The 22,809-nt window shown below is 43.1% G+C and overlaps 2 protein-coding genes across 3 annotated transcripts; both read left to right on the top strand.

The window, feature by feature from the left end:
* Nucleotides 1-662: 662 nt before the first annotated feature.
* fhdc2 (FH2 domain containing 2) lies at nt 663-11,688 on the top strand (the record flags this gene model as incomplete). The annotated part of the gene is made up of 12 exons (XM_021319807.2): nt 663-808; nt 1,895-2,480; nt 2,588-2,649; nt 5,595-5,697; nt 5,964-6,049; nt 6,251-6,351; nt 6,654-6,724; nt 6,878-6,985; nt 8,410-8,480; nt 8,801-8,918; nt 9,006-9,170; nt 9,252-11,688. Coding segments are annotated over 12 exons (3,468 nt in total), but the record flags the coding sequence as incomplete, so codon positions are not given.
* A 3,340-nt stretch (nt 11,689-15,028) lies between these two features.
* Nucleotides 15,029-18,751, top strand: LOC105923887 (rho-related GTP-binding protein RhoG). 2 transcript variants are annotated; one of them, XM_012859841.3, is made up of 2 exons: nt 15,029-15,167; nt 15,748-18,751. In XM_012859841.3, the coding sequence occupies exon 2, from the start codon at nt 15,777-15,779 to the stop codon at nt 16,350-16,352; it is 576 nt and encodes a 191-aa protein (XP_012715295.1). In that variant the 5' UTR covers nt 15,029-15,167; nt 15,748-15,776; the 3' UTR covers nt 16,353-18,751. The 2 variants fall into 2 exon arrangements, with proteins under 2 accessions (XP_012715295.1, XP_012715351.1); XM_012859897.3 differs by having other exon boundaries at nt 15,045-15,227.
* Nucleotides 18,752-22,809: the final 4,058 nt, after the last annotated feature.

Consider the following 22,809-nt stretch of genomic DNA (forward strand, 5'->3'; position numbering starts at 1 on the left):
GCTCTCAAATAAACTTTTATGGTCTTCACCAATAAGGCAAGATTATAGAGGACTGTATTTATTAATTAGATTAATTGGATTTTATATAGTTTATCAGAGTAAAGGGGCCTGGATAGAAATCATTTGTTTCAGATTGATCGCTATAAAGCCTTTTGAGAATGTATTATTATTACTCACCTCATAATTCATACCACTTACATTTTTACTACCTAGAAATTTACTAAAAAATTTACTTTTTGTGGTAGGAAAGTGACAAAATGTGAAATTTGATTCGAGGGTGTGTGAATCATGTTTCAAAGGCATTATATAGTCTATTTTTGTAAATTCACTCAAAACAAGGAAATAATTTCTTCTTACCATAAAAAGAGAATCCATGTGATTTAAGGAGTCGTTGCACTTTGTTGAAGATTACTTAGAACTTGCTATGTTGCATTATAAATATTTCATACGTCCCCTGGTATAAACATGCTCAAAGTATAAAAGTTGATAAAAGTAGAGAACTGACCTTATGCCACCTGACAACCCTCAGTCCGCCCATGGGAAAACTGGGAGGATGCGGAGGAGGGGGGAAAGGCGCAAATTCATGTGGGGGTTCGCGCCTGCGCGCTCGCTGTGGGTGAGGAGGAGTGTGGAAGTTTCCCTGCAAGTAGAGGAGGACGTGAGGTTGCCGAAAGCGGAGCGCAATACGTTTCTGGAATAAGGGAATTTACAGAAACGCAAATGAAGTTTGCGTGAATGTGTGGAAGCGACATCGGTGTTGTGGGACGTTTTTTATATCGGATTTTAGACTCACTTCTGTGGACGTCAGGTAAGTCAAACTAACAAACAACCAACCTGACTGGACTCTGAAGCAGAAACGAAAATGATCAGAACCAATTCGGGTTTTATTTTAAATTAATTAATTAATTTTTTATTTTTTTTATCTCGGGGCACATTTTGCTGAGACAAACAATAAATTCGTGAGAAACTGCAAGATGGAAAAGGTGAAAACATTTTTGAACCCCGTGAGAAACGATTTAGCTTTTTAATTAGTTTTTTTTAAAAAACCATTAGTTCTTTTTAATTATTATTTAAGTAAAGCAGTACACGAATTTACTCGCACGGTGTTCCTCAGATGTCAGGATGCAGGTCTCATTAAATGGTTTCCAGATACAGATCTCAGGAATTGATAATGACTGAGATTACTGGCGGTGGCTTTTGCAGCGCGCTCATGCGGATCACCATGGAACAGGTTGGCCATGAAGCGCATCCCTGCAGCTTTCCAAAAGTTATGATTCATGGCAAAACAACGCACAGGATGAAGAGCTGGCATGTTTGGATCAAATGCTGAGACAATATAGCCATATAAGCTACTTTATGGGATTTTCACTGAAAAGGGACTCAAATGTGTCACTTTGTGTCTGGAACTTGTTGCAGTCATGATGCAGCCTTTTAGATGTTGGGAGCGAAAGGAGTGATCTGTAGGACTGCAGACCTTTCGTTTCTCTCTTTTACGGTTCACTTTGCGTGCCTGCCTTTGGTGTCTCCGCGTTTTATAATTAGAAAGGAAGATCCATGATGGAGGAGTGTGCATGCACATGCAATGAGGTGAAACTGAACAGGATGAGACAAGCTGTTCAAACAACCCACATATGAGGAGAGCTCATCTTGCTTTCCTTGTACTTTCCTGTAAAAAATACCTTGATATTTTCCAGTGAAAGTTGAGTCACCGGCTGGATTTTTGGATCAGCGGAACCTTGTCCACCAAATACAGGTTGATAATGAAAGAGTGAATGGGGCCAGATGTTATTTGAGTTATCAAAAATAAAGCTGTCTGTAGGGTTAAACTCTGGTATAGCTGTGATCTCGTAGTCTTAAATTCCAATTACAGACAAATTTGCTTTGTTTGTTCCAGACTCTACAGCTTGAACCCGGACCAAGAGGCAAAACTCTGGATTGTCATAAAGACTCATCAAGAGCAAGGCAGCAGAGCCTGCTCACCTGCGGTGACCCCAGACTCTAACAACCCGACAGCCTCTATGCACATCAACCTGACCGTGGCTGTCAAGGAATCCCGTGCCTTTCATGGAACTAAGCCTGCAAATTGCTCTGCTACCGCCGACGCTGTGGTAGTGACAGCCATGGAGTCACGTCAGGTGTCGGCTGCCCCACCAGGACCCCCGCCTCCTCCCCCACCTCCTCCGCCCCCTCCTCCTCCCCCGCCTCCACCTGCTTCTTCTTCGCCGTTTAGCCGGACAAATGCCGTCCGTCAGAGTCGGCTGAGGAAGCTGAACTGGGAGCGTATCCCCAAAGAGAAGGTGGAAGGGAGGAAGAGCGTGTGGAGTGGTGCGGCCCCCGATGAGGACGAGTTTCCTATAGACCTCCATTCTCTGGATGAGTTGTTTGGGCAGAAGGACAGCAAGCCAAGGGACAGAACCGTGACGTTGAGGCGACGGTCCGCCCTGCTACGATGCAGATCCCTACAGGATAGCTCGAAAGAGGTGAGACCATTGAAATGGCAGCAAACTTTTTTTGGACGTTTATTTTCTTTCAATGTTCTTGGTCTTACATGTGTGTGTGTGTGTGTGTCTTCTGTTATTCTTTACAGATTTTTCTACTGGATTCCAAACGCAGTATGAACATAGGAATATTTCTACGGCAGTTCAAAATGTAAGATTCTTCACTCCTTAGTAGATTCAAAGTTTCAAACTGCTTACAGAAGGTTTACTGCGTTCTTTCTATATTACACGGACTTGATTAGGACTAAAGGATTTTAGGATAATTTGTGATATGGTGAATGTTGCGACACTAGTAGGATGTTTAATGAATAAATAGATAATTAAAAGGGGGTCATGTTTTTCTGATTTGGGTTATTAACAGACATAGGCCCTAGAAAGGATTTATCCAGTCGCTGGAAGAAATAAATAAAAAATAATTATTTTGATATTAGCAACAAGGCTTTGATTTAAAAAAAAGTCTGCTCCTGGCCAGCATCTGCTGTTGAAGCATTGAAAAATCTTAGTTGTAGTTGCCACTAAATTTTTTATAGGTACAGATTATTGCAGTCCATGATATTCTTTGCAATATGCATCCTGCGTGCAGTGATATTGAAGCATCAATAGATTTGTGATATATTGTGCAGGCAGTGGCAGTTCTAGACCAAATTTATAGGGTGGGGCCACTGTTTTTTTTCCTAGGGGCCACAGAACAAAAGAATGAAAAACAGAAAAAACAGGGCACTATGTCATTGTTTGAGTTGCACACACCCCAGATCTAGCGGAAGAAAACTGTAGCCCTATCTCAAATGTACTGAAGCTAAAAGTGCAAGTGTTTCAGATCATCAAACACGTTTTAGTATCAAAGACAGATAACGCTAATACAATAGAGTGGACAATTGTTCCGAAAATGTAGGCAGGAAACGGCCAAGTTACTTCTTGAATAACTGCGCATGAGCAAGACCATCTTACCTACTGTTCCGCTCCTCAGGGGGATGGCGTTAAAGAATCTCCCCAGATGCACTCTGGTCTTATTTCTTTCTTCTTAGGCCTTCCTCTTATTCTCATTAACTTGTAAGACAATTTGCTTGTTGTGACTCAGCTGTTTCCAAAGTACACGGCAAGAGCAGCGGAGCTACAATGAATGGCTGAAACCTAAGCTCACAGGATACATAAACACTTAAGGTGCGCAGCAAGAGGAAACTAGCAAGGAACATGCATGCACATTGGTGTCACAATGATTGGCATGTGGGACAACCAATACATAAGACGATCCCCCTGGAACAGCTGAAAAAAGATCATCCACTATACCTTTAAAGGCCTGAAAGTAGTCTAAACCAGGCTGACCCTGTGTGAAAAAGTTCATGTCCTCCACACCCTAAACTGGTTATTGCCATCAAGTATTTGCCGGCATCGTCAGTGAGTCTCTTACAATGCTGTGGAGGAAATGTGACCCACTCCTCTGTGCAGAATTGCTTTAATAGGAGGGTTTTCACCTGCGTTTAAGGTCACGCCACAGCATCGCAATCAGATTGGAGTCTAGACTTTGACTATGCTGCTGCAGAAGCTCTCGTTCGGTTTCTTGAGGCTTTCAGACCTCCTGGTATGCTTTGGATCGTTGTACTGTGGCAGAACCTCGGTAACTACTCGACTACCAATCTTTGTCTTATAAGAGAATTAGTTGTATCTGAAACATTTGAGCAAAAAAAAAATCCACAAGCAGAAACAAAATCGATAGGGGGAAATACTTTTTCACAGGTCTGGACAGTTTGAACCTCGCCTGGCACAATGATGAGCCAAGGACGTGCCCTAAAAACATTTACTCTGCAGCTATGGTTGAGGATTTGGGCACTCAGGCTTTCCTCCTGCATTTCTCCAAATCAACCAAACTGAAAGTAGATTGAAAAAAAAAAACAAAGTGTACTCAAATGTGTTTAATTAGACCCAAGGGATCAGTACTTGACTCGGAACTGCACAAAAACAGCCATATGTCAGATGTTTGCAGGTGTCAGAGGTGTGAAACCCTTTCAGTGAAGGGAATGTCTGGTGTATTGTTAGGGATTGAGCACCCCAAGCAGCTGGGGTTTTAAGTAGTAAGTGGCTCTTTAGGAGACAGAGGTGACACCTGCTGATGCCCGTAAAGAATGCCTAATCTTGAATTTACCACCCGCTGATAGAGAAGACACCAGTCGCTTCCCCTAAAGGCCTCTTTTGGTATTTATGCTCAAAGCTGCACCCATTATATTGAGAAGAGCTGTTTTATAACCAATTAGGTGAGCTTAAGTACACTAACCTCTAGAACACCCTGAGCTATTATGTTGACAATTATGCAACGCTTGCTCATAGAGTCACGGAAAGTGGCAAGTTGCAATGCAGCCATGCCACAATGCGATTCTTCAAATGAGAGACGCTTTCTTTTTTAAATTCGATTTGTCCGGACTTGCAGGGAAAAGCCTTTCTTGCGAAGAGTCTCGTCTGTACAAAAGCATTTGTCTCGTTGGGCGCCTGTTTGCCATCCGTCATAAAGAGCAGGACAGTAACAGTTTTTCTAACGCAGTTGCAGTTCAAACAAAATCCGGTTTTGTGTTTTCTTTTCCTTTTCTTTCGTCTAAGACTTAAATACCATTTGGGGTTTTTGGTCTTTGTGTACGCCGTTGCATTCTGTGTTTTGTTCCCAGTAGATTAACAATAAGTGTCTCCATTTAAGAAATAAAGTTGTTTTTATTGTCAGGCAGCTTAACCACTGGTGTCTGTCGAATGAATAATGGGCGTTTGAATGAGATGAGCTGGTCTGAGGATCAGGATCATTCTCTGCAGTGTGGTCATGAGTGAGGGGGTAGAACAGGAAGAGGTGAATAATGAAAAAATTGCTGGAATATCGGAGCCAGGTCTCACTCTGAGAAAGTAAGCCAGAGGTTAAACAGTTGTCTCGGTTTCACTCTTTCACCATGACACCCCAAAGTCTTTAGATGTCTCCTGAGCACGTCTGCCTTTAGTTTGTCTTGTGGTCACTTTCCCTCAACAGCCTTGCAATCGGGCTTTTCCTTTCACACGGCCCTCTTCTCGTTTTCTCTCTGAAGCTGTCAGAGTGAAGTAAGTTGGTGCGTTTCCTTTCCACAGGCCAGCTAAGGAGATTGTCGAAGACATCAGGCACGGTGTCGGAGATCGTTACGGAGCCGAGAAGCTCTCAGAGCTCTGCAAGCTGCTGCCTGACAGCGAGGAGGTAAAGGGCTTAATCTAGCGTGCAACTATAACGAGTGACAGTCTGCTTCCTCTTCACCTTCCCCCACCCTGCTCCCCTTACTCATCTGGCTTTGGTTAGGATGATCAAAAGTTTGGCCATTACACCACTCCGTATGATGTGGTCTCTTCCCAGACGAAGATCCTGCTGAAATATATTGGACCTGAATCTTAACAAGTTGTTTTTTTTTTTTGTTTTTTTCTTTCTCAAGATTTTTTATTACAGCATTTCTTTTCTCTTTCTTTCAGGAATGTCGCCTTAGGAGGTTCAGTGGAGAGAGGAGCTGTCTTGGAGAGCCCGATCTTTTCATGTTGCTTTTAGTGGAAGTTCCCAGGTACAACCCGCTTAGCCAAAAAAAAAAAAGAATAATTATACAGGCATCCCAATATATTTTTGTTACTTTTTCCCTCTGTCTTCTTTACTCTTCCCTGGCATGTTTGTTAAACAGAAGGCTGATCTCGAGTGCCTTTTTGTCTCCGTCATCGGTCGACCCTCCCCACCGATCAATCCGTCTTACTCATTTCTCTTTCGCCAGTTTTCGGCTCCGTCTGAACGCCATGATCCTGCAACAAGAGTTTGACCCTTCTCTGACCTCTCTGTGTGTGGCAGCCAGATGTCTGAGGGAGGCGGCTAGAGGTAAAGTAACAGCGGGGAGTTGTGTACTCTGCCGCCATTAAGGACGCAGGACCGTATTGGCCTGTTGAAATTCTCGTGTTTAGTCTTGAGTGGTTCTGTCAGGCGCCACAGCAGAAATGAGATAAGCTATTTAGCATTCCCAGCTAACGCTGTGATTTAGGGCAAACTTGCATTCGCTGCTCTTTTTTTTAGGGGACCTTAAAGTTGCTGACTTGTTTCATGGCCTTGCTGTCAGCTGCATACACATTCATTGTCATTATTTAAGCCCTAAGGCACAATATTGATTATCTTTACACTCCTAGAACTGCTGAGCTGTCCCGAATTGCACTCCATCCTCCGTTTGGTGCTGAAAGCGGGGAACTACATGAATGCCGTGAGTTATCAGTCAATCGCTCAATTATTGAGTCGTTCTAAAAAATGCCCGATCAGCCCTTTTCTGTTTATGCATCAGTTGTTAATGGATTTAGGCTTGCATTCAAGGTTTTGAGCCATTGTTTAAAGTTGTGTGCATTTTTTTTCTCTTTAGGGTGGATATGCAGGGAATGCAGCTGGCTTTCGAATTTCATCACTTCTCAAATTGGCCGACACCAAAGCCAACAAGCCAGGGATGAATTTGCTGCATTTTGTTGCTATGGTATGTTCTGAACTGTACGATGTACAGTCATATTCAAACCATTAAAATATTATTAAAGCATTCCTTTATTTCCGTAACTCAGTTCATGTTGTACAGATCAACACAGACTGGTCATCTTACCAATAGGTAGGCTGCACAGTGGTGCAGTTGTTAGCTCAGTTGCCTCACAACAAGAATTTGAATCCAGACCAGGGTTATGCTATGTCTGGTTTGCATGCTTTCCCCCTGCAAATGGGGGTTCTCTCCCGGTACTCCAGCTTAATTCCAGTCTCCAAAAACATGTATAGGCAACTCTAAATTGCATTTGTGCATGGTTACCTTTGCTGTGCGGCTTTATGCTAATCCTAACTGTGCTGGACTAGCTACCTGTCCAGAGGGTACCCCAACTGTCGCTCAATGATTACTGGAGATAGTCGTCCCGCCTTCCCGCAACCCTGTGGGAAAATAGCCAGTTTTGCAACCTTTCTTAAACAGGTCTGTTAGTTTCCTTTATAATGTTAAAAATTGAACGTCCTTGATTTTTGCCAGTTTTTGTTTTGTCTCCATCGACAGCTTTTCCACTTTTTTTGCTGCTAAGGTTAAAGCGCCGACCCCTTTGCTGGGCCTGGGGGAAGAGCTGCTTCTATGGGGACATGGGGGTGTAGGGGGATGGTTATGAAGACCAACGGCAAACAAAAAACCCACATTGGAAAGCTTTTATTGCCAAACATGCTTGCACAGGCTAGGGTTATGTCTTGGTGACTGAAACTTCTGGTACTTGTCTGTTCTCTACAATTAAAATAAAAACAACATACAACAAAAAAAAATACTACAGTAAAGCACTGTAACATACTCTTCTGAGACCTAAAATGATAATAATCAAAACTCCTAAATTCAGTTTCCTTTTACTAAACGATTAAAGTCATCATCCTGCATTACCATGGGGTCTCCGTCTGTCGTCGTCTTGATCTCTTGCTTTAAAATGGTGGTCAGAGTACAACACCTACGTTCTTTGTCGCTATTTTCTCTGGAATTTATATATGCAGTTTGCTGCTTTGTTAATGGGTATTTAAATACATCCAATTGGTGTTTACAGATCCTGTTTAAGTTAATGTGTGTAAATCCCATTTGGAGCCGCTGTTGAAATGCTGGTCAGGGGTCAGAAATATCGGTCATTGCTTTAAAGAGAGTTTGACTTTACAATTTAGAGATGGAAGTACATTATGAGACAGATATCTGTGTTCTTTATAGCACTCGCTTGTGTGTTGTGAAATTGGACAGTAGGTGTAAGTGATGAATGGTTTAGTGACAGAACCCTGACGCAGCCGCCTGAGGCTCCCAAAACCGAAAGCTCCATGGAGCACATTAATTGTCATCTTTTTGGAAACGATGTGTTGCATCTTTTCAGACAATGGCTTGATAATCAGTTGTGTTCTTCTCCACAGGAAGCTGTGAAAAAAGACCAGAGTTTGCTGTCTTTTCCCAGCCAACTGGGCCACGTTGGCTCCGCCTCCAGGTCAGTCTCTTCCCAATCCTCGGATCCTGTCGAATCCTTGATTCTGCTGTGGGTTAGTTCTAAGGGAATAAACCAAGTCCAGTCAGAAACAAATATATCTGCTAAAACATTGCAATCCATTGCGTTCTTTAATCAAACCCTCGGTTTACAGCTGTAGCGATGCTGCTACTCTGAGCCAACTTCTGAGCTGTCTGTATATCTTATAAAGGTGTGACGTAATTGATGCATTTCCACTTTGCATCATGCCCACCCATTTTTTTCCCTCAATCTTTCTTCAGACATAGAAGAGTTACAACATGGCCTATTGTATATTTCTGCAGGTTGTGTGAAGAGGCTGTCCTAGATGACCTGGCAAAGTTAAAAAGCAGAGTGGCCGCACTCAAGACAAATATGGAGAATGAGGCAGAGATTAAGCAACAGACGCAATCTTTTCTGGAGGTACGCATCACTTGCTTGAGACCTGTTGGAAGAAAAAAAAGATCTATTTGAAGGTAAATCTTTAAAATGCATGCTATGCGTGTGCAGAGGGCTGGGGAGCGTCTGAAAGAGGTCGACGACGAGGTAGAGGGCATGAGGATGTCGAGTCAAGCTTTGGTGGAGTTTTTCTGTGAAGACGACAGCACTTTCAAACTAGAGGAGGCCTGCAGGGTCTTCCATTTGTTTTGCCACCGGTTTCAAAGAGCTGTTCAGGTGAGATGCTGCGGAGGCACACAGAAACTGAACCACACCGTTGTTCACTTTAAAACGACCAATATGTCTTTTTCTTAACAGGAAAACGAGGAACGGGACCTTAAGGAGAAGAAACGGATAGAACGTCAACGCGAGGTTGCGGAAAAGCGTCGCTCTCTCGCGGTTTGCACAGGGCTGGAACTGGGGCTGAGTCTCGCCAGAGAGCCTCACTGTCAGGAAAACCAAGATGAATTGGAGAGACTTTTGGAGAAGAACCTGAGTTACAATTGGAGCCGCCGCAGTCTTAGAACCGCTGATTCTCGCAGATTCACACACCACATTCAAAATGACACTCTTCTCAACCCTTCGTCCATTCTCAAGAGCTTCCCAATTTTGGGTAGTAGCCCCACATCCACTGGTTTTCACTCGAACAGCTCGTCGGACCACGAGACCAGTGCCATGCTCTGCAGCTCCCCTGAAACTGATGGTGGGTGTTCCCCCCTTGACCAAGAGTCTGTTCTGGAAAGAGGGATTAGAACATCGAAACGGAGCATGGAAGCAGTTAAAGACTCCCATGTTGCAGCATTTAGTGCCTCTCACGATGGAAATGGCTTCACTTTGAAGCAATATGGGCCTGAGAGCATTTCCTACTCACTTCATGACCAACAGAAAACATCAGGACTTCTACAAAAGACGGATTATTCTGCTGAACACGTGGCTTTGAACAGTTCTAGTACATACCCTGCTGCTATAAGTACCGATGCATCAGCCCGAGGTGTTAAAAGCCAGACCCCCACTTTCAGACAGAGGCTTACTGACAGTAACAGTCCTGCTGTTCAGGAGTCCAATGATACCTCTGGAACACTTTCTGACAGAGACACAGAGACTGAGACCAAATTGCAATCAGCCACAGAGGAAGTACCATCCCAGCCACAGATAGAGTTCAGTCAAAGCGTTCAAATAAGTGCAGATACGTCTTTGCCTGATGCGAGTTTAACAAAAGAGGGAGAAGCTGGGGTGGTTTTAACCTCAGTGGAGGAGGACTGCATGCCGTCCAGCCTGCCAGAGTTTAGCCATTCACAGCCAGAGGAGGCCTCTGATTCACCGGCTGCTGATAAAGAGACTGCCAGGCCATTCACACGTGTGGGTGAAACACTGGAGTGCCACACTCTGGTAAAAGGTCTACGATCCTACGAGACTCTGTCTCCCCCAACCTCTCCACTGCCACGACCTACACCGAGCCTATGCTCCAAGTGGAGGAAGGAGAGGGAGGTAGACGTTCACGAGGGCACTGCTTCAGCATCTACAGCGTCGAAGGGGGAGGCCAGGACCGCGAAGACCCCGATGCGTAGTGGTATCGCGACAAAGAGGGGGTTTGTGTCCCGGACTGTGCCATCAAACAGCACTGGGATTCCTAGAGTACGCTCCAAAGCTGAGCCTTCCAACGGGGCACCAGCACCTACCAACCCACCCACGCCTGCACGGCCGTCCATTCCCCGCAGCGTTTCGGCTCGCTTGTCTCCCACCGTTCAACCAGCCGTGGCTCAGGTGGAGGTGAGGCGAAGCACCAGCACGCGGGACAGAACCACAAACGAGTCACAGATTCCAGAGAAGGCCGCTTTGACTCGGAGGTCTTCGGACAGAACCCCACAGGAGAAGGTCTCCGGCGGCACCCAGCCGGCCTTCGTCAGGGGAGCCCTGACACGTGTGTCCAAACGCGTCGCTCCGAACCCTGAGACCCAGCTCCCGTCCCAGTTGCGGACCGCCAATAGCCCATCCTCGGCCACTGCCAAGACCATCCGCACAGCTGTCATATCAGCTGCCCGCAGCAAAACAGCCAAGACAACAACCTCTGTGGGGGCCTCGCCGGCTGAACCTAAAACCCCAGCTGCGTCACGGATACCCAGTCTCAAAATGCCCAGGGCCACCGCAGCTCAGCCTCTGTGGAGATGACAGAAGGGCGTGTCCTTGTCAAATGTCTCATGTCTGGATAGATTTTTAAGTTTTAACTAATTTAAGTGGAATATTTCTGTCCATTTTAGGGCCTGGGTTATGTATGTTTGATTTAGCACTGAGAGCTTTGGAGATACTTTATATCCTGCCTTTCACACATTAGCAGGGTAGTGCATTCTCTACAATCTACCTCTTTGTACATCCATTTGTGTCCTTTGCAGGCAGTAGGACAGCAATAGAAGACCTCTTCCCGTAGAACAGCCTTAATGCTTAGAGAGGCGCATAACTTTGGGAAGCCGTTATAATCGATATCCTGGATGGAAAAGTAGTTTTCAAGAAAGTAATCCAAATGTGATGCACACTGTGGGCCGCTACCAGAGTAATCAGGGTTGTTTTGAACTGAACCTGATACAATATTGAAAAGTTAATTTAGTTGTTGATTGGCCTCAACACAAAGCTGCACTTTACAAACTGAAAAGAGGCTAAAAGAGATGATTATTGTCATTTTTTTTTATTTTATATAAAAATCTATAACTTTATTCGATGTGATTATTCACTTTGAGATATGTATTTGTAAAAAATAAAAAATAGAACAAAAATAAAGGTAATATTGTGAAAAGGAGTGTCTTCAGTTGTCTTACTTCCAAAGGTTCCTGTGTGACGCCTTGGTGACGTATTCATACTCCTTGTAGTTTTCCACATTTTGTCTCATTGAAGCCACAGCTTTTAATGTAATCTAATCGTGTTTTTATGTGATAGATCAACATAAATTACTGTATAAATGTGGTGTGGAAGGAAAAAGGCAAATGGCTTACAGCATTCATTACACATAAAATATAAGTGTAGCCCAACCTGAGTCAAAATGTTGGACCACAATTTGGTGCAATTAAAAAAAATAGTTTTTTTCCCAAAACTGTCCAAATTTAATAAGTTGGATGAAGAGAGTTTGAACATCAATTTTTCCAGTTTCGCTACATATTCTAAATAATTTGTAGTTATATACAGCGCTTTGATTATGCAGTTCTAATATCTGTTCAGGGAGGTCATCTAGTTTTGTTTAGTTGCGTTTTTTTTAAACAGGTTTTCTTCTAGTAACATCCTGCAATTGGTGCCATCTACCTTCCCATCAATGGTGGCCATGTTGTCATCTGAAGAAAACCATCCCTAGAGCATGATGCTGCCGCCACCGTGTTTCCTCAGTGATCGTGGCGTGTTCAGGTTTATTGTCTGTGTTAGTTTTCCACCAAATATAGCATGTTGCATCAAGTCCAGAAGTCCAATTTTGGTGTCATCTGACCTGAGCGCCTTTTTTTTCACACGCTTTCTGTCTCCTTTATTGCATTTCACAAACTGCAAACTGGACTTTCTTCTTCCCACTCTTTCACAAAGACCTAGCATATAAAGTCCTCGTAAAACACCTAGAGGTTTTAGGTTGCAATGTAAAAAAGATCAATACTTTGTCAAGGCACTGTTTTGTTTCTGTTTGCATTGAGAACTTTTACCCTCCACTCAGCCACAGTAACAGCTTCTGTTGTCGCCTGCGTTTCCCCCCCTACCCTCTTGTTTAAATCTGCCTCTTGCTGCATCTCTTGACACAGTCACCCCGAATCCTTTTAGTGACCGTTGCCATGGGAAAGCTATAGTCGTCCTTTGGAATCTCCTGGCAGAATTGCTGGGGTGGAGGGTGCTGGGTCCCAGTGGGAATTCTCTTTTTATAGCCTGCAGTGACGCCAAAACCTCTTGGGAAAGGCAATAAACCGGTGCCTCTTTGTGTCCTGGAGTCTGCACTTGTTGGTCAGCGGTTGGCCTTTTAACCTGCTGCGAGGCTAGGAGACTACATCATCACTAGCATCTCCAGGGATTCAGGACAGAAGACCTAAAATAGGAAACTGATCCTTTTTTAAAAAAAAAGTTAGGTAATATGACAGGCGAGAGAAATTAAGTCTGAAGCTGGTGAAGTTCTTTGGTTTTTTTAGACCAGGCCCATAGGATGCACTCCAAAATATTGTGAACAGTTTTTTTTTTTCTAAAGGCCTCTTTTCAGTTTGTGATCTAAAGCACACTATAACACAGTGCCTTTATTGATAAGATCGTGTTGCTCAAGACAATGAGTTGCATCATAGAATTTATAACTTTTAGGACTTTTGAAATATTCACATAACCAGAGACTTCTGCGCAAGACCATCAAATGTAATTTTTGAGTTTGGGGCTTACATTTGTGTGAAATAAATAAGGTTCCTAAAGGAAGTAAATGGTGATGGCTGCATGGTGATTATGCAAAACAAATTTAATTTCACATTCATACATTTTGGTTAAACTTAATTTTAAACTAGTATAATATTTTGCTTATATGTTTTACATTAGAATTTCTTAATTTATTCAACTCGATTATGATGATTTGGAGTACAAAATCCAGATAATTGGTTCCAGATAATTTAGCAGTGTATGTTGAGTAACAAAAAGGCCTTGTTCTTTACCTGGAAGGCAGTTTGTTTTTCTAACGAGTGCTTTTCCAGAATGTATAAAAACCTTCTACCTGAATGGAAAACATGGTTGGAAATAAAGTGCTTTTCCAAATTATACACACCTTTTGGACCTTTTCACATTTGACCACATTACAACCACAAATCTAGTTTAATTTGGGTTTTGTGTGATGCACCATCACAAAGTAGTACATAACTATAAGTGAGAAGAAATATATGAACCAGATGATTTTGAACCATTTTTAAATGAAAATTTAAGAAGGTTTAGTGTGCGTTTATATTCACCCCACCTAAGTAAATCAGATTTTGCTGTAAGTTTTTAGGTGTCATGTCTTTAGTAAATTTGCACATTTAGAGACAAAAAGCTTTGCCTTGTTCTTCACTGTTGAATAGCTGAAGTTTAGATGCTGTTTGTCTGTGACCAGCAGGTGTTGAAGCTTTGCCACAGATGAGGTGAATTTAGGTCTGAACTTTGACTGGGTCATTCTAACACATGAAGACACTTTGATCAGAACCATTTTATTATAGCTCTGAATATTTTGGGTTGTTGTGCTGCTGGGAGATGAACCTCAATTCTTTTGCAGCATCTCAATAGGTTTTCTTCCCATATTTTGTTATATTTTGCTCCATCCATCTTTACCTCAACTCTGACCAGCTTCCTAATCCCTGCCAAGGAAAAGCTCTACGACAGGATATTGCTGCTACTATCATGTTTCCCCTTGAGGATAGTTCAGAATTACGTGTATTCAAGTTTTACTCCATAAGTAGCCCAAAAACTGTTTATTTTTGTAAATCTGCCTTGGAATTTAGTTTTACTTCTCCACAACCGTCTCCCTGAGCCTGTGTAGTTTGTATCTTAGTCTTTATGGTGATTTTGGTTGTCTAAAAATGTCTAACAAACCTCTGAGACATTCACAAAACAAACAGTATTTATACTGAGACAGAATTACAAGCAGCTGTGATCTATTTAACAATTAGCTGACTTCTGCACAAAATTGGTTGCAATGGCTTTTATTTAGAGGTATCAATGTTGGGGGGCTGAATATACATGCATATCACACTTTCATATTTTAATTTAAAAAAAGGGGTCTCCTTTTACGTTGCAATTAGGAACTACTCTGGTTTGTGGATGGAATGTGATAAAGTGATACACAAATAACATGCAAGCATAGTGAAATGTGAAAGGAATAGTAGCCCAAACAGCTTTCGCAAAGTTAAATAAAGCTGTAAAACATTTGACTGATAAATCAGGTAAAATACTGAGAAAAATAAGACCCTTTGGTACAAAAACGGTACGTTATGGAAAACCAAAAACTCAGAGGCCTTTTTTTAATGTTCCGCCTTTCCAAGCATTTCCGTGGATTTCGGCGTCGCTAAAGTCTGGTTTCAAGCTTACTGAAATTGATTTAAAACGAGAAAATGGCAACATTGCCATCTGGAGGACGAGAACTGCCGTCGCAAAGTGAAACTACATTAACCAGCCTACGCTACTACTTACGTCCACTTTTACGTAATGGGCAACTCCCCGGATGCGGCTGTGATTGACTATACCAGGCAAGAAAAGATCGAAAGCTAAGTGGCGGTAAGTCGAAAGTTTATTCATATACCGCTTCCACGGCGAAGTATCACCTTCCAGGCACAGGTTGGACTAAAATATATATTTTTTGTATAACAGGGGGGGACCGGTAAGACGGCAGGAAGCAGCCCCGCGTGAAGCGTTTGGAAATGAATGCTCGGCTTGTTTGCTAATTAGCTAGCCCGTTAGCAACAGGCGCGCTAGTTCCTTAGCTTGGTTCCAGTCACAGGGGGGGAACGCCTAGTGTTATAAATGAATAGCGGAAAACGCTAGAAAGTAGAAAAAAAAGTGCGTGTAGCCCCGGGTTTCTCTCTTGGCCCACTATTTAAGCGCAGTTTTTATGCCGGTTTGGGTCGTAAACAGCTGGAGATGTCGCACACCTCCCTGGTTGACTGTAATTGACGCTACGCCGAAGAGAGCTAACGGTAGCGGCGGCTAGTTGAGATGCTAACTGAGTGCAGGTTGGGTACTAATGGGGTTCCCTTTAGCAGATTTACCTACTGGTCAATGTTGGTGTCCGGAATGTGTAAATGTCCAGATGTTTATTTATTTATTTCTCTCTGTCTCTCTCTCTCTCTGTTGCCAGGTGCTACAGCCCCAGTGGTCGTTGGCAGGATGCAGACCATTAAGTGTGTGGTGGTGGGTGACGGGGCGGTGGGGAAAACCTGCCTGCTGATCTCCTACACCACCAACGCCTTCCCAGAAGAATACATCCCCACGGTGTTCGACAACTACAGCGCCCAGATGAGCGTGGACGGCCGCACCGTCAGCCTCAACCTGTGGGACACCGCGGGCCAGGAGGAGTACGACCGCCTGCGCACCCTCTCCTACCCGCAGACCAACGTCTTCATCATCTGCTTCTCCATCGGCAGCCCGTCCTCCCACGCCAACGTCCGGCACAAGTGGCACCCCGAGGTGTCCCACCACTGCCCCAACGTGCCCATCCTGCTGGTGGGCACCAAGAAGGACCTGAGAGGCGACGAGGAGACGGTGAAGAAGCTGAAGGAGCAGAGTCTGGCGCCCACCACCCACCAGCAGGGCAACGCGCTGGCCAAGCAGATCGGCGCCGTCAAGTACATGGAGTGCTCCGCGCTCAAGCAGGATAACGTCCGGGAGGTGTTCGCCGAAGCCGTGAGGGCCGTGTTGTATCCCGTCTCCAAGAAGAATCCCAAAAAGTGTGTTCTGTTGTAATAAACGGTTCCCCGGGGGGGGTTTGGACCGCGGCAGAGGAACGACGGAGGGCCCTACGGACGGACGGACGCAAGCGAGAGGCTGTAGAACAAAAAAAAAAAGGATGCCACCTGGTTGCTTCCAGCCCCACCTCTGTCGAGTTTTCCTCGCTCCTCTCCTGGAGGATCTCACCGAGTGGCCTTCATCACCAAAGTGACTGATTCAAAATGAAGGCGACAGACCTTTAAAAGTTAAACTTTTTTTTTTTTTTTATTTACATCTTCTGATTTTACACCTTCTTGATTTATAGCTTCTTTGCTTTAAAAAAAAAAAAAGTAAAAAAAAAAAAGTGATCACGGTTGCCACAAAAGCCAAAACTTTCCAAATCAACCAACCATTCCCTGTTTGACTGGAGGAAGAGGAGAGATGTGCGTTTTGTTCAGGTGGAGACTAAGTGACTACCTCATATTCTCACCTAAGGTGCATTCTCGTTCGGGGTCTCAAGCAAAGTTGTCATCAGGATCCTTTTTTTTTTTTTTTTTTGAGTCGCCCCTTTTGATGCGCGAGGAACTGCCGAGTTCGAGGTTAGCAGCCGGATCTTGAATCTTGGGCTGTTTTTGACTTCAGTTTAGCCTGAATCCAGAAAAGGGTATTATGACTCCTGGACAAATGCACAGATTAGTGGTTTAAAAAAAAAAAAGAAAAGAAAATTCCTAACTAGTTCCTCTTCAGCTCATTCTGGTATGTAAAGAGTTGGCTGGCAAGTTGCACTTCCCGCCTCTCGTTCTGCTCACTTCTTTCCTGCGGGTAAGAGCTTATAGAAGTTAGCGCGGGACCCAAATAACTAAACTAAACTAAACCGGCTTCCTCAAGTCAGCTTAGCCTGGCTTTGCCCCGCGTCCCAATTTCTCAGGCCTGATCGGAGCGCCATTACAAACATGCCTATGAGTTCCTCTTTGACGAGGCGAGGTTAAGGAAGAGTGTATTTCTTTAGTTGTGAATTTACTCTGTAAATGATTTTTCTTAATCCTGAAATGTTTTTAACTTACATGTGCAGTTATTGCCAAAGTATATATATATATATATATATTTTTTTTTTTTTGTAATGGCTCATGTTTCTTTTGATCAGTAAAAATGTTTGTGCGGTATTTTTAATCAGATACGGTAAACTAGAGAAATCATAATGCTTCCCCTTTTTTCAGCCACAAGATTGTCTACGAGGAAGACCACTGTATAATCCATTTAATTGTAGCGTGTAATGCTGGTTCACGTCGGGCGATTTCTACGCGGTGGGGAACTTTCAGTCGTTTTGTAGTCTTGCGCCGCCACTATACGGTTAGTTTTCAGCACAGAAGAAGCGTCTGTATTGGACCGGGTGCCTTATCTAAACCAAAGACCGTTACATCTCTGTCTAGCCCCAAAGGATCGCCTTGTCATGCTGCAAATGCTACTAGAAAAGTTCAGGCACACCCCACCCACTTTAAAAAAAAAAAAAAAAAAAAAAGCTCAGATTTATTTTTCTATGTTTATAGCATGCTTTCTGCCTCTGCTGCTTCCAGTAAATACCATCTCCTTGCAGCGGGGTTTTTTTTTTTTTTTTTTTTTTTTGGTAAGGCACAGGTGCTAAGCTGTCATCTTGCACAGCGAAGTCTTGTGTGCGTTTGTGAAACGGGGTTCATAGCTCTTAACAGATTGTGGTTTACATCCCTGCCTTGCATAGTGCAGTGAGGGCAAAGCGCGACTTGTGCTGCGTCGGCGTCGCCGCGGCACAGTTGAAGATTTCTATATATTTTTCTAAAGTGTTGTTCTTTTTTTTTTTTTTTTTTTTTTTTAACTCCTTGCTGGTTTGTGCTTACAACTAGCTGCAATAATGGCAAACCCTCACACTTGGTTATTTCTTTTTTTATTATTATTTCCACAGCCACCTGGGGTATTCGGTTGTTTAGCCTAGATTGTGTTCTGCTCAGAGTCTAGAATAAATGAAGAGCAATACAAGCGCAAGGTTTTTTGTGTGACATTGATTCGCTTTGAGATCTACGAAAAGGATGCGTGAAATTTCCTAAAAGGGGTCTGACGAGAGCTTGAATGTGTGTGTGTGCACGATATTTAAAAATTATCCGTGGAAAACTTATTTTCTGATTCTATTTTTTTTTTTTTTTTTTCTTGAATCATGTCCCAAATTTACTCAGAGAGGGTGATTTAAAGTGGAACACACCCCTCCCCCCCCCGTGGGCTCTCTGCATCTGTGTCCTGGAGCAATATGCTGCCGTGTGCGTGGTACTACGCTTTTACACTGGGAACTTGATTTGTAGAAATCTGTAATTGTTTTTATAAATAACAAAAGCATATTTGTATAAACGAACTAACCGTGAGATGATTTTAAATTATGCCTAATAAAAATGGTGCCTAAAACCAGTAAACCTGCTTTTTTTTTTTTTTTTTTGTTTTGGACTTTCCCTTTCACCTGGGCCCTTGGCTGCCGTCGAGCGCGCCTAGCCTTCTTACTGGTAGCGGGGAGGAAATAAATAATAGCCGAATGTACTCCTGCTGAGTCACATTGATGCCGAGCTATTTATAGTTTTCAGCTCTTTAAACTGCATTCTGTTCTTATACCATGCTTGTAATGTTGGTGTGTTCAGTTACCACATCTGAACACAAGATGGAAACGTGGCTCGGGCTAAACTTCACACAATGCTAAAAAAAAAACATTGTGCAAAACCTGTTTTTTTTTTTTGTAATTTTCTCCACATTTTTTAGGGAAATCGGCAACTAAATTCAACAATCACTTGGATTGGAAAAAAAAAAAATCTGAGGGGCTTAAATAGTCAGCATGCTGGTGCTTACTTGGAGACGCTTCTTTGACCTTTTTCAGGGTGGAGGTTCTGACGAGTGACAGATGTGATGAACCCAGCCGACGGCTCATTACAACATCGCTGTAGCAAGCTACAGAGAGCGCTTCCTCTTGCGGTCTGTCTGAAAGCCGTACAATGGGGACAACGCTGTCGGTATGTTTACAGCTTGCAGAATGCGCCGTTGTCTTAGCGGGAAATGCGCTGTTTAAGGGAAGTTTGCCAAGTGTAAATTGTGGAAAACTCCACTGTGGCCTGACTGCACGGCGTCATAACTGCACTGCCTATTGATGCCTCCTAAAACAGTTTTACATTTTAACCCTAAATGTTTTTTATTAGGATTTTATTTTATGGTATAGAGCAAACTTTTTTAAATATATTTCATGAATAGAAACTGAAAGGGTGCGTGTGTAATCTGCCCCCTTTACTCTGATATAACGTATAATCGACTATCTTAACAGTGAAACAGGGTGGTGGCAGCATCATGCTGTGGGAAATGCTTTTCTTCAACAGGGATAGCTGGTCAGAGTTGATGTGAAGAAGGACTCGGCTTAACACGAAAAGAAAGTGTCGGAGGCTGCAGCCAGAGCTGCAAAGTTAGGATTCAGATCGAGATAATCTAAAAATCCAAGATCTCCAAGCATGTGGATGGGTCAGGACAGCCGAGTCCAACTTCAGATCTAAATCCAGCTGAGATTCCAAGAAGACAAAACGGCTCTTCTGACTCTCTTTCACTCTCCATTGTGTGTTGGTCTTTTGCATTAAAGCCCAATACAGTGCACTGAGGTTTGTGGGTCCTGACACAATGTGAAAAGGGAAGAAGCCACATCAGCAGTGCAGTCAACAACGGCGAGCCAGATTGCATTAAGGTCAGCTCCGGCGTCCGTTTTTAGGTCAGCCCGCAACGTTTTGTGCCTGCAAGCTGCTCTGTAAAATACCTGTCCTCCGATTACCTTCCTCTGCTGCTCCTCCTTTTATTGTGAAGTAGTTAAACAAGTTACATCAAAGGCTCTTTGTGCGAGAGCAGTAACTTGATCATTTACCTGGACTTCAAAAGATCCACAACACTTCCAGCAGTCACACTCAAGAGACCAGAACCTTCAGACGTAGGCTGCAGCTTATCAAAGCTTAAAATGCTCCAACATAGAGTCCATCATTGCAACAATAAAATCAAATCTAACACAGATGGGTGCATAGCAGCTTCCCCACCCAGAGTGAAACTCTGGTGGCTTTCCTTACTGTGGAAACCACACCACTGTCATATGAGCGACAGAAACTTCAAACTGCGGAGAGCAGAGGCGCAGTAAAGTGAGAACTAGAGCTAACTGGCTGAGTAAAAGTAGATTAACACATAGCACCGACAGTCAAACAATCAGAGCTGCTGCAATGTTTTTTTTTTTTTTTTTGTTTTGTTTTTTACAATCCATTACAGGCGGTGACGAAGAAGTGTCCTTTTGTTTGTTTGTTTGAAAGCGTAGAAGATATTTTTGGTCATTCAAATAAAAATCCATATTACGAGAGAATAATTAAAGACTCACTTTGCGTAAAACAATGGATCTGTGTGGCTGAAGAGTATCTGAGTTTAACTACAAGGCAAAGCTCTCTTCACTGAAAAATAAAGAAATAACTCAAAGTAATATGGGAAGAAATATCTAAAAACACATTTGCATTGGGGAGCACTAAAATTAATATCCCTCTTTTTAAAGGAAAATAAAGAACAGATGTTTTTTTTTATTAATTTTATATTTAAAGTACTTGGTAGTGAAGATCCACTTCAGTGTGTTAATCCTAAAAGCTTTCTGCAGATTCACACGTCGGCGCTGATCTCACAGCTCATCCAGGACTCGCTGCTCTTGGCAGCAGCCTGACGTCGATCGGTCTTCATAACTCTGGGATCATGAAAGTCATGAAACGCCAGACAGAACGAGCATTTCCCGTTTGTGTGTAATTTATTTGACTTGTGCCTGATGTGCGTCTCAGATAGAATAGAGATTCGCTTTGACTTCGTAACAGCGCTGGGCGGATCGTTATCTGCCTGAGTCAACAATTTACTTCTGGCCTTGGTTTTATCTCACTTCTCTACTTTTGAACAATGGGGTAGTTAAAAAAAAAAGAAAAAAAAGAATAAGCATTCAGATTCTCGTGGGACTCGGAGGCCCTAATGTTTTTGATGATGCAGCACCAGGAGGCGAGGTCGTTTTTTCAAAAAGCAACGTGTCAGTGTGATGATGAAGCAATAATGTAAATTCACAGCAGAACGCCGGATGAAGTTGTGAATGAGCATAAACTTTATCATACTAACCATCTTTATTTGTCACCGCAATATACGTTCCAATGAAATGTGTCCTCTGCATTAAACCCATGCCTTAGGGAGCATTCTGGGGCTGAGGGTCTTGCTCAGGGACCCAGAGCGGCTGTCTGCGGGATTCAAACCTGCTCCAACCACTTGGCCCCAACGCACTGCAAAAAACGGAACTAAAAATAAGTAAAATGTTCTTAAAATGTGTGTATTTTTCCTTGATTTGAGCAGGATCTGCCAATAGAATAAGTTTTTTGCACTTAAAATAGTAACAATTCATCTCCATCATCTTTTTTCAAGTGCAGTATATCTAATTATCTTATTTTGGGGGTCAAAATACTCATTCCATTGCCAGATAATCTTATTTACCTGTTCAAATCTAGGACAAAAACACTAATTTTAAGAACATTTTATTTATATTTAGATCCGTTTTTGCAGTGCAACTCTGATTAATTAGGCGTCAGGGCAAAAGCTCAGAGAAATGCTGTTGGACCAAAGTTTTTACCTCCACTTAACTCTAACTTCAGCTCTTGCAACGTTCCAGCTACTCAAGGAAGTCGCAACTCTTCTCTTTGTGCGTTACAGATATAGTAACGAGTTGCCATTTGACGTAAGATTTGCGTGAAATAATGACATTTCGGTTCCTCGTACTGTATGTCACATCATTCAACATTTCTTACTCTTACTCTAAAGGACTCTATTCTCCTGTCACAGACGGCAGCGTTTATCGGTAGACCAGCTCCAGAAGGACTTCAGTCCTGACCTCAACCCCCACTGAACACCCGTGGAGTCAGCGTGTCCGTGGTCTTTGTCCCGGAGTGACCGACACAACCACACGACCTGATGTAAGACAAGCGCTCATTGAAGAATAGCATGCCGTACCACAGCAGCGTGTGAGCAGAGTGGTACCCAGCATGAGGATGAGGCACTGGTTGGGTTTGTTCCCGTTTCTTGAACAAATTAGCTGTGAAGTTGCTGATATGTCTGGTTTCTCCATGTATGAATGCGTGAACAAAAATAGAAATCTCGGTCATGTTTAGATTCAGATCTTGTCTCCTACGTCTGGAACGATGGCATCTGTTTCTTCATATGTCTAACATCCCTGTTTTCATTGTTTTTTGGCCGTCATAAAGGATTCCCGGGAAAACGGGGTCTCGCTCGGTGCTCTTTGACAAGACTACAAATACGAATTAGTCATTGTGTTCGTAATTGTGAGTTCCGCTGGATCCTATTTCACCGTTTTCATCCCATTTGAACGGCACACAAATGAGACTTTTCTGTGGTTGGAAGGGAAATTAGCCTGCAGGGGGAAAGTCTTGTTCCCTTACAG

Source organism: Fundulus heteroclitus, unplaced genomic scaffold (assembly GCF_011125445.2).
Source record: "Fundulus heteroclitus isolate FHET01 unplaced genomic scaffold, MU-UCD_Fhet_4.1 scaffold_97, whole genome shotgun sequence".
Lineage (NCBI taxonomy): Eukaryota > Metazoa > Chordata > Actinopteri > Cyprinodontiformes > Fundulidae > Fundulus > Fundulus heteroclitus.

Bases quoted from the DNA above. Each gene is read 5' to 3' on its own strand.
- LOC105923887 (XM_012859841.3), top strand. From the start codon at position 15,777: ATGCAGACCATTAAGTGTGTGGTGGTGGGTGACGGGGCGGTGGGGAAA.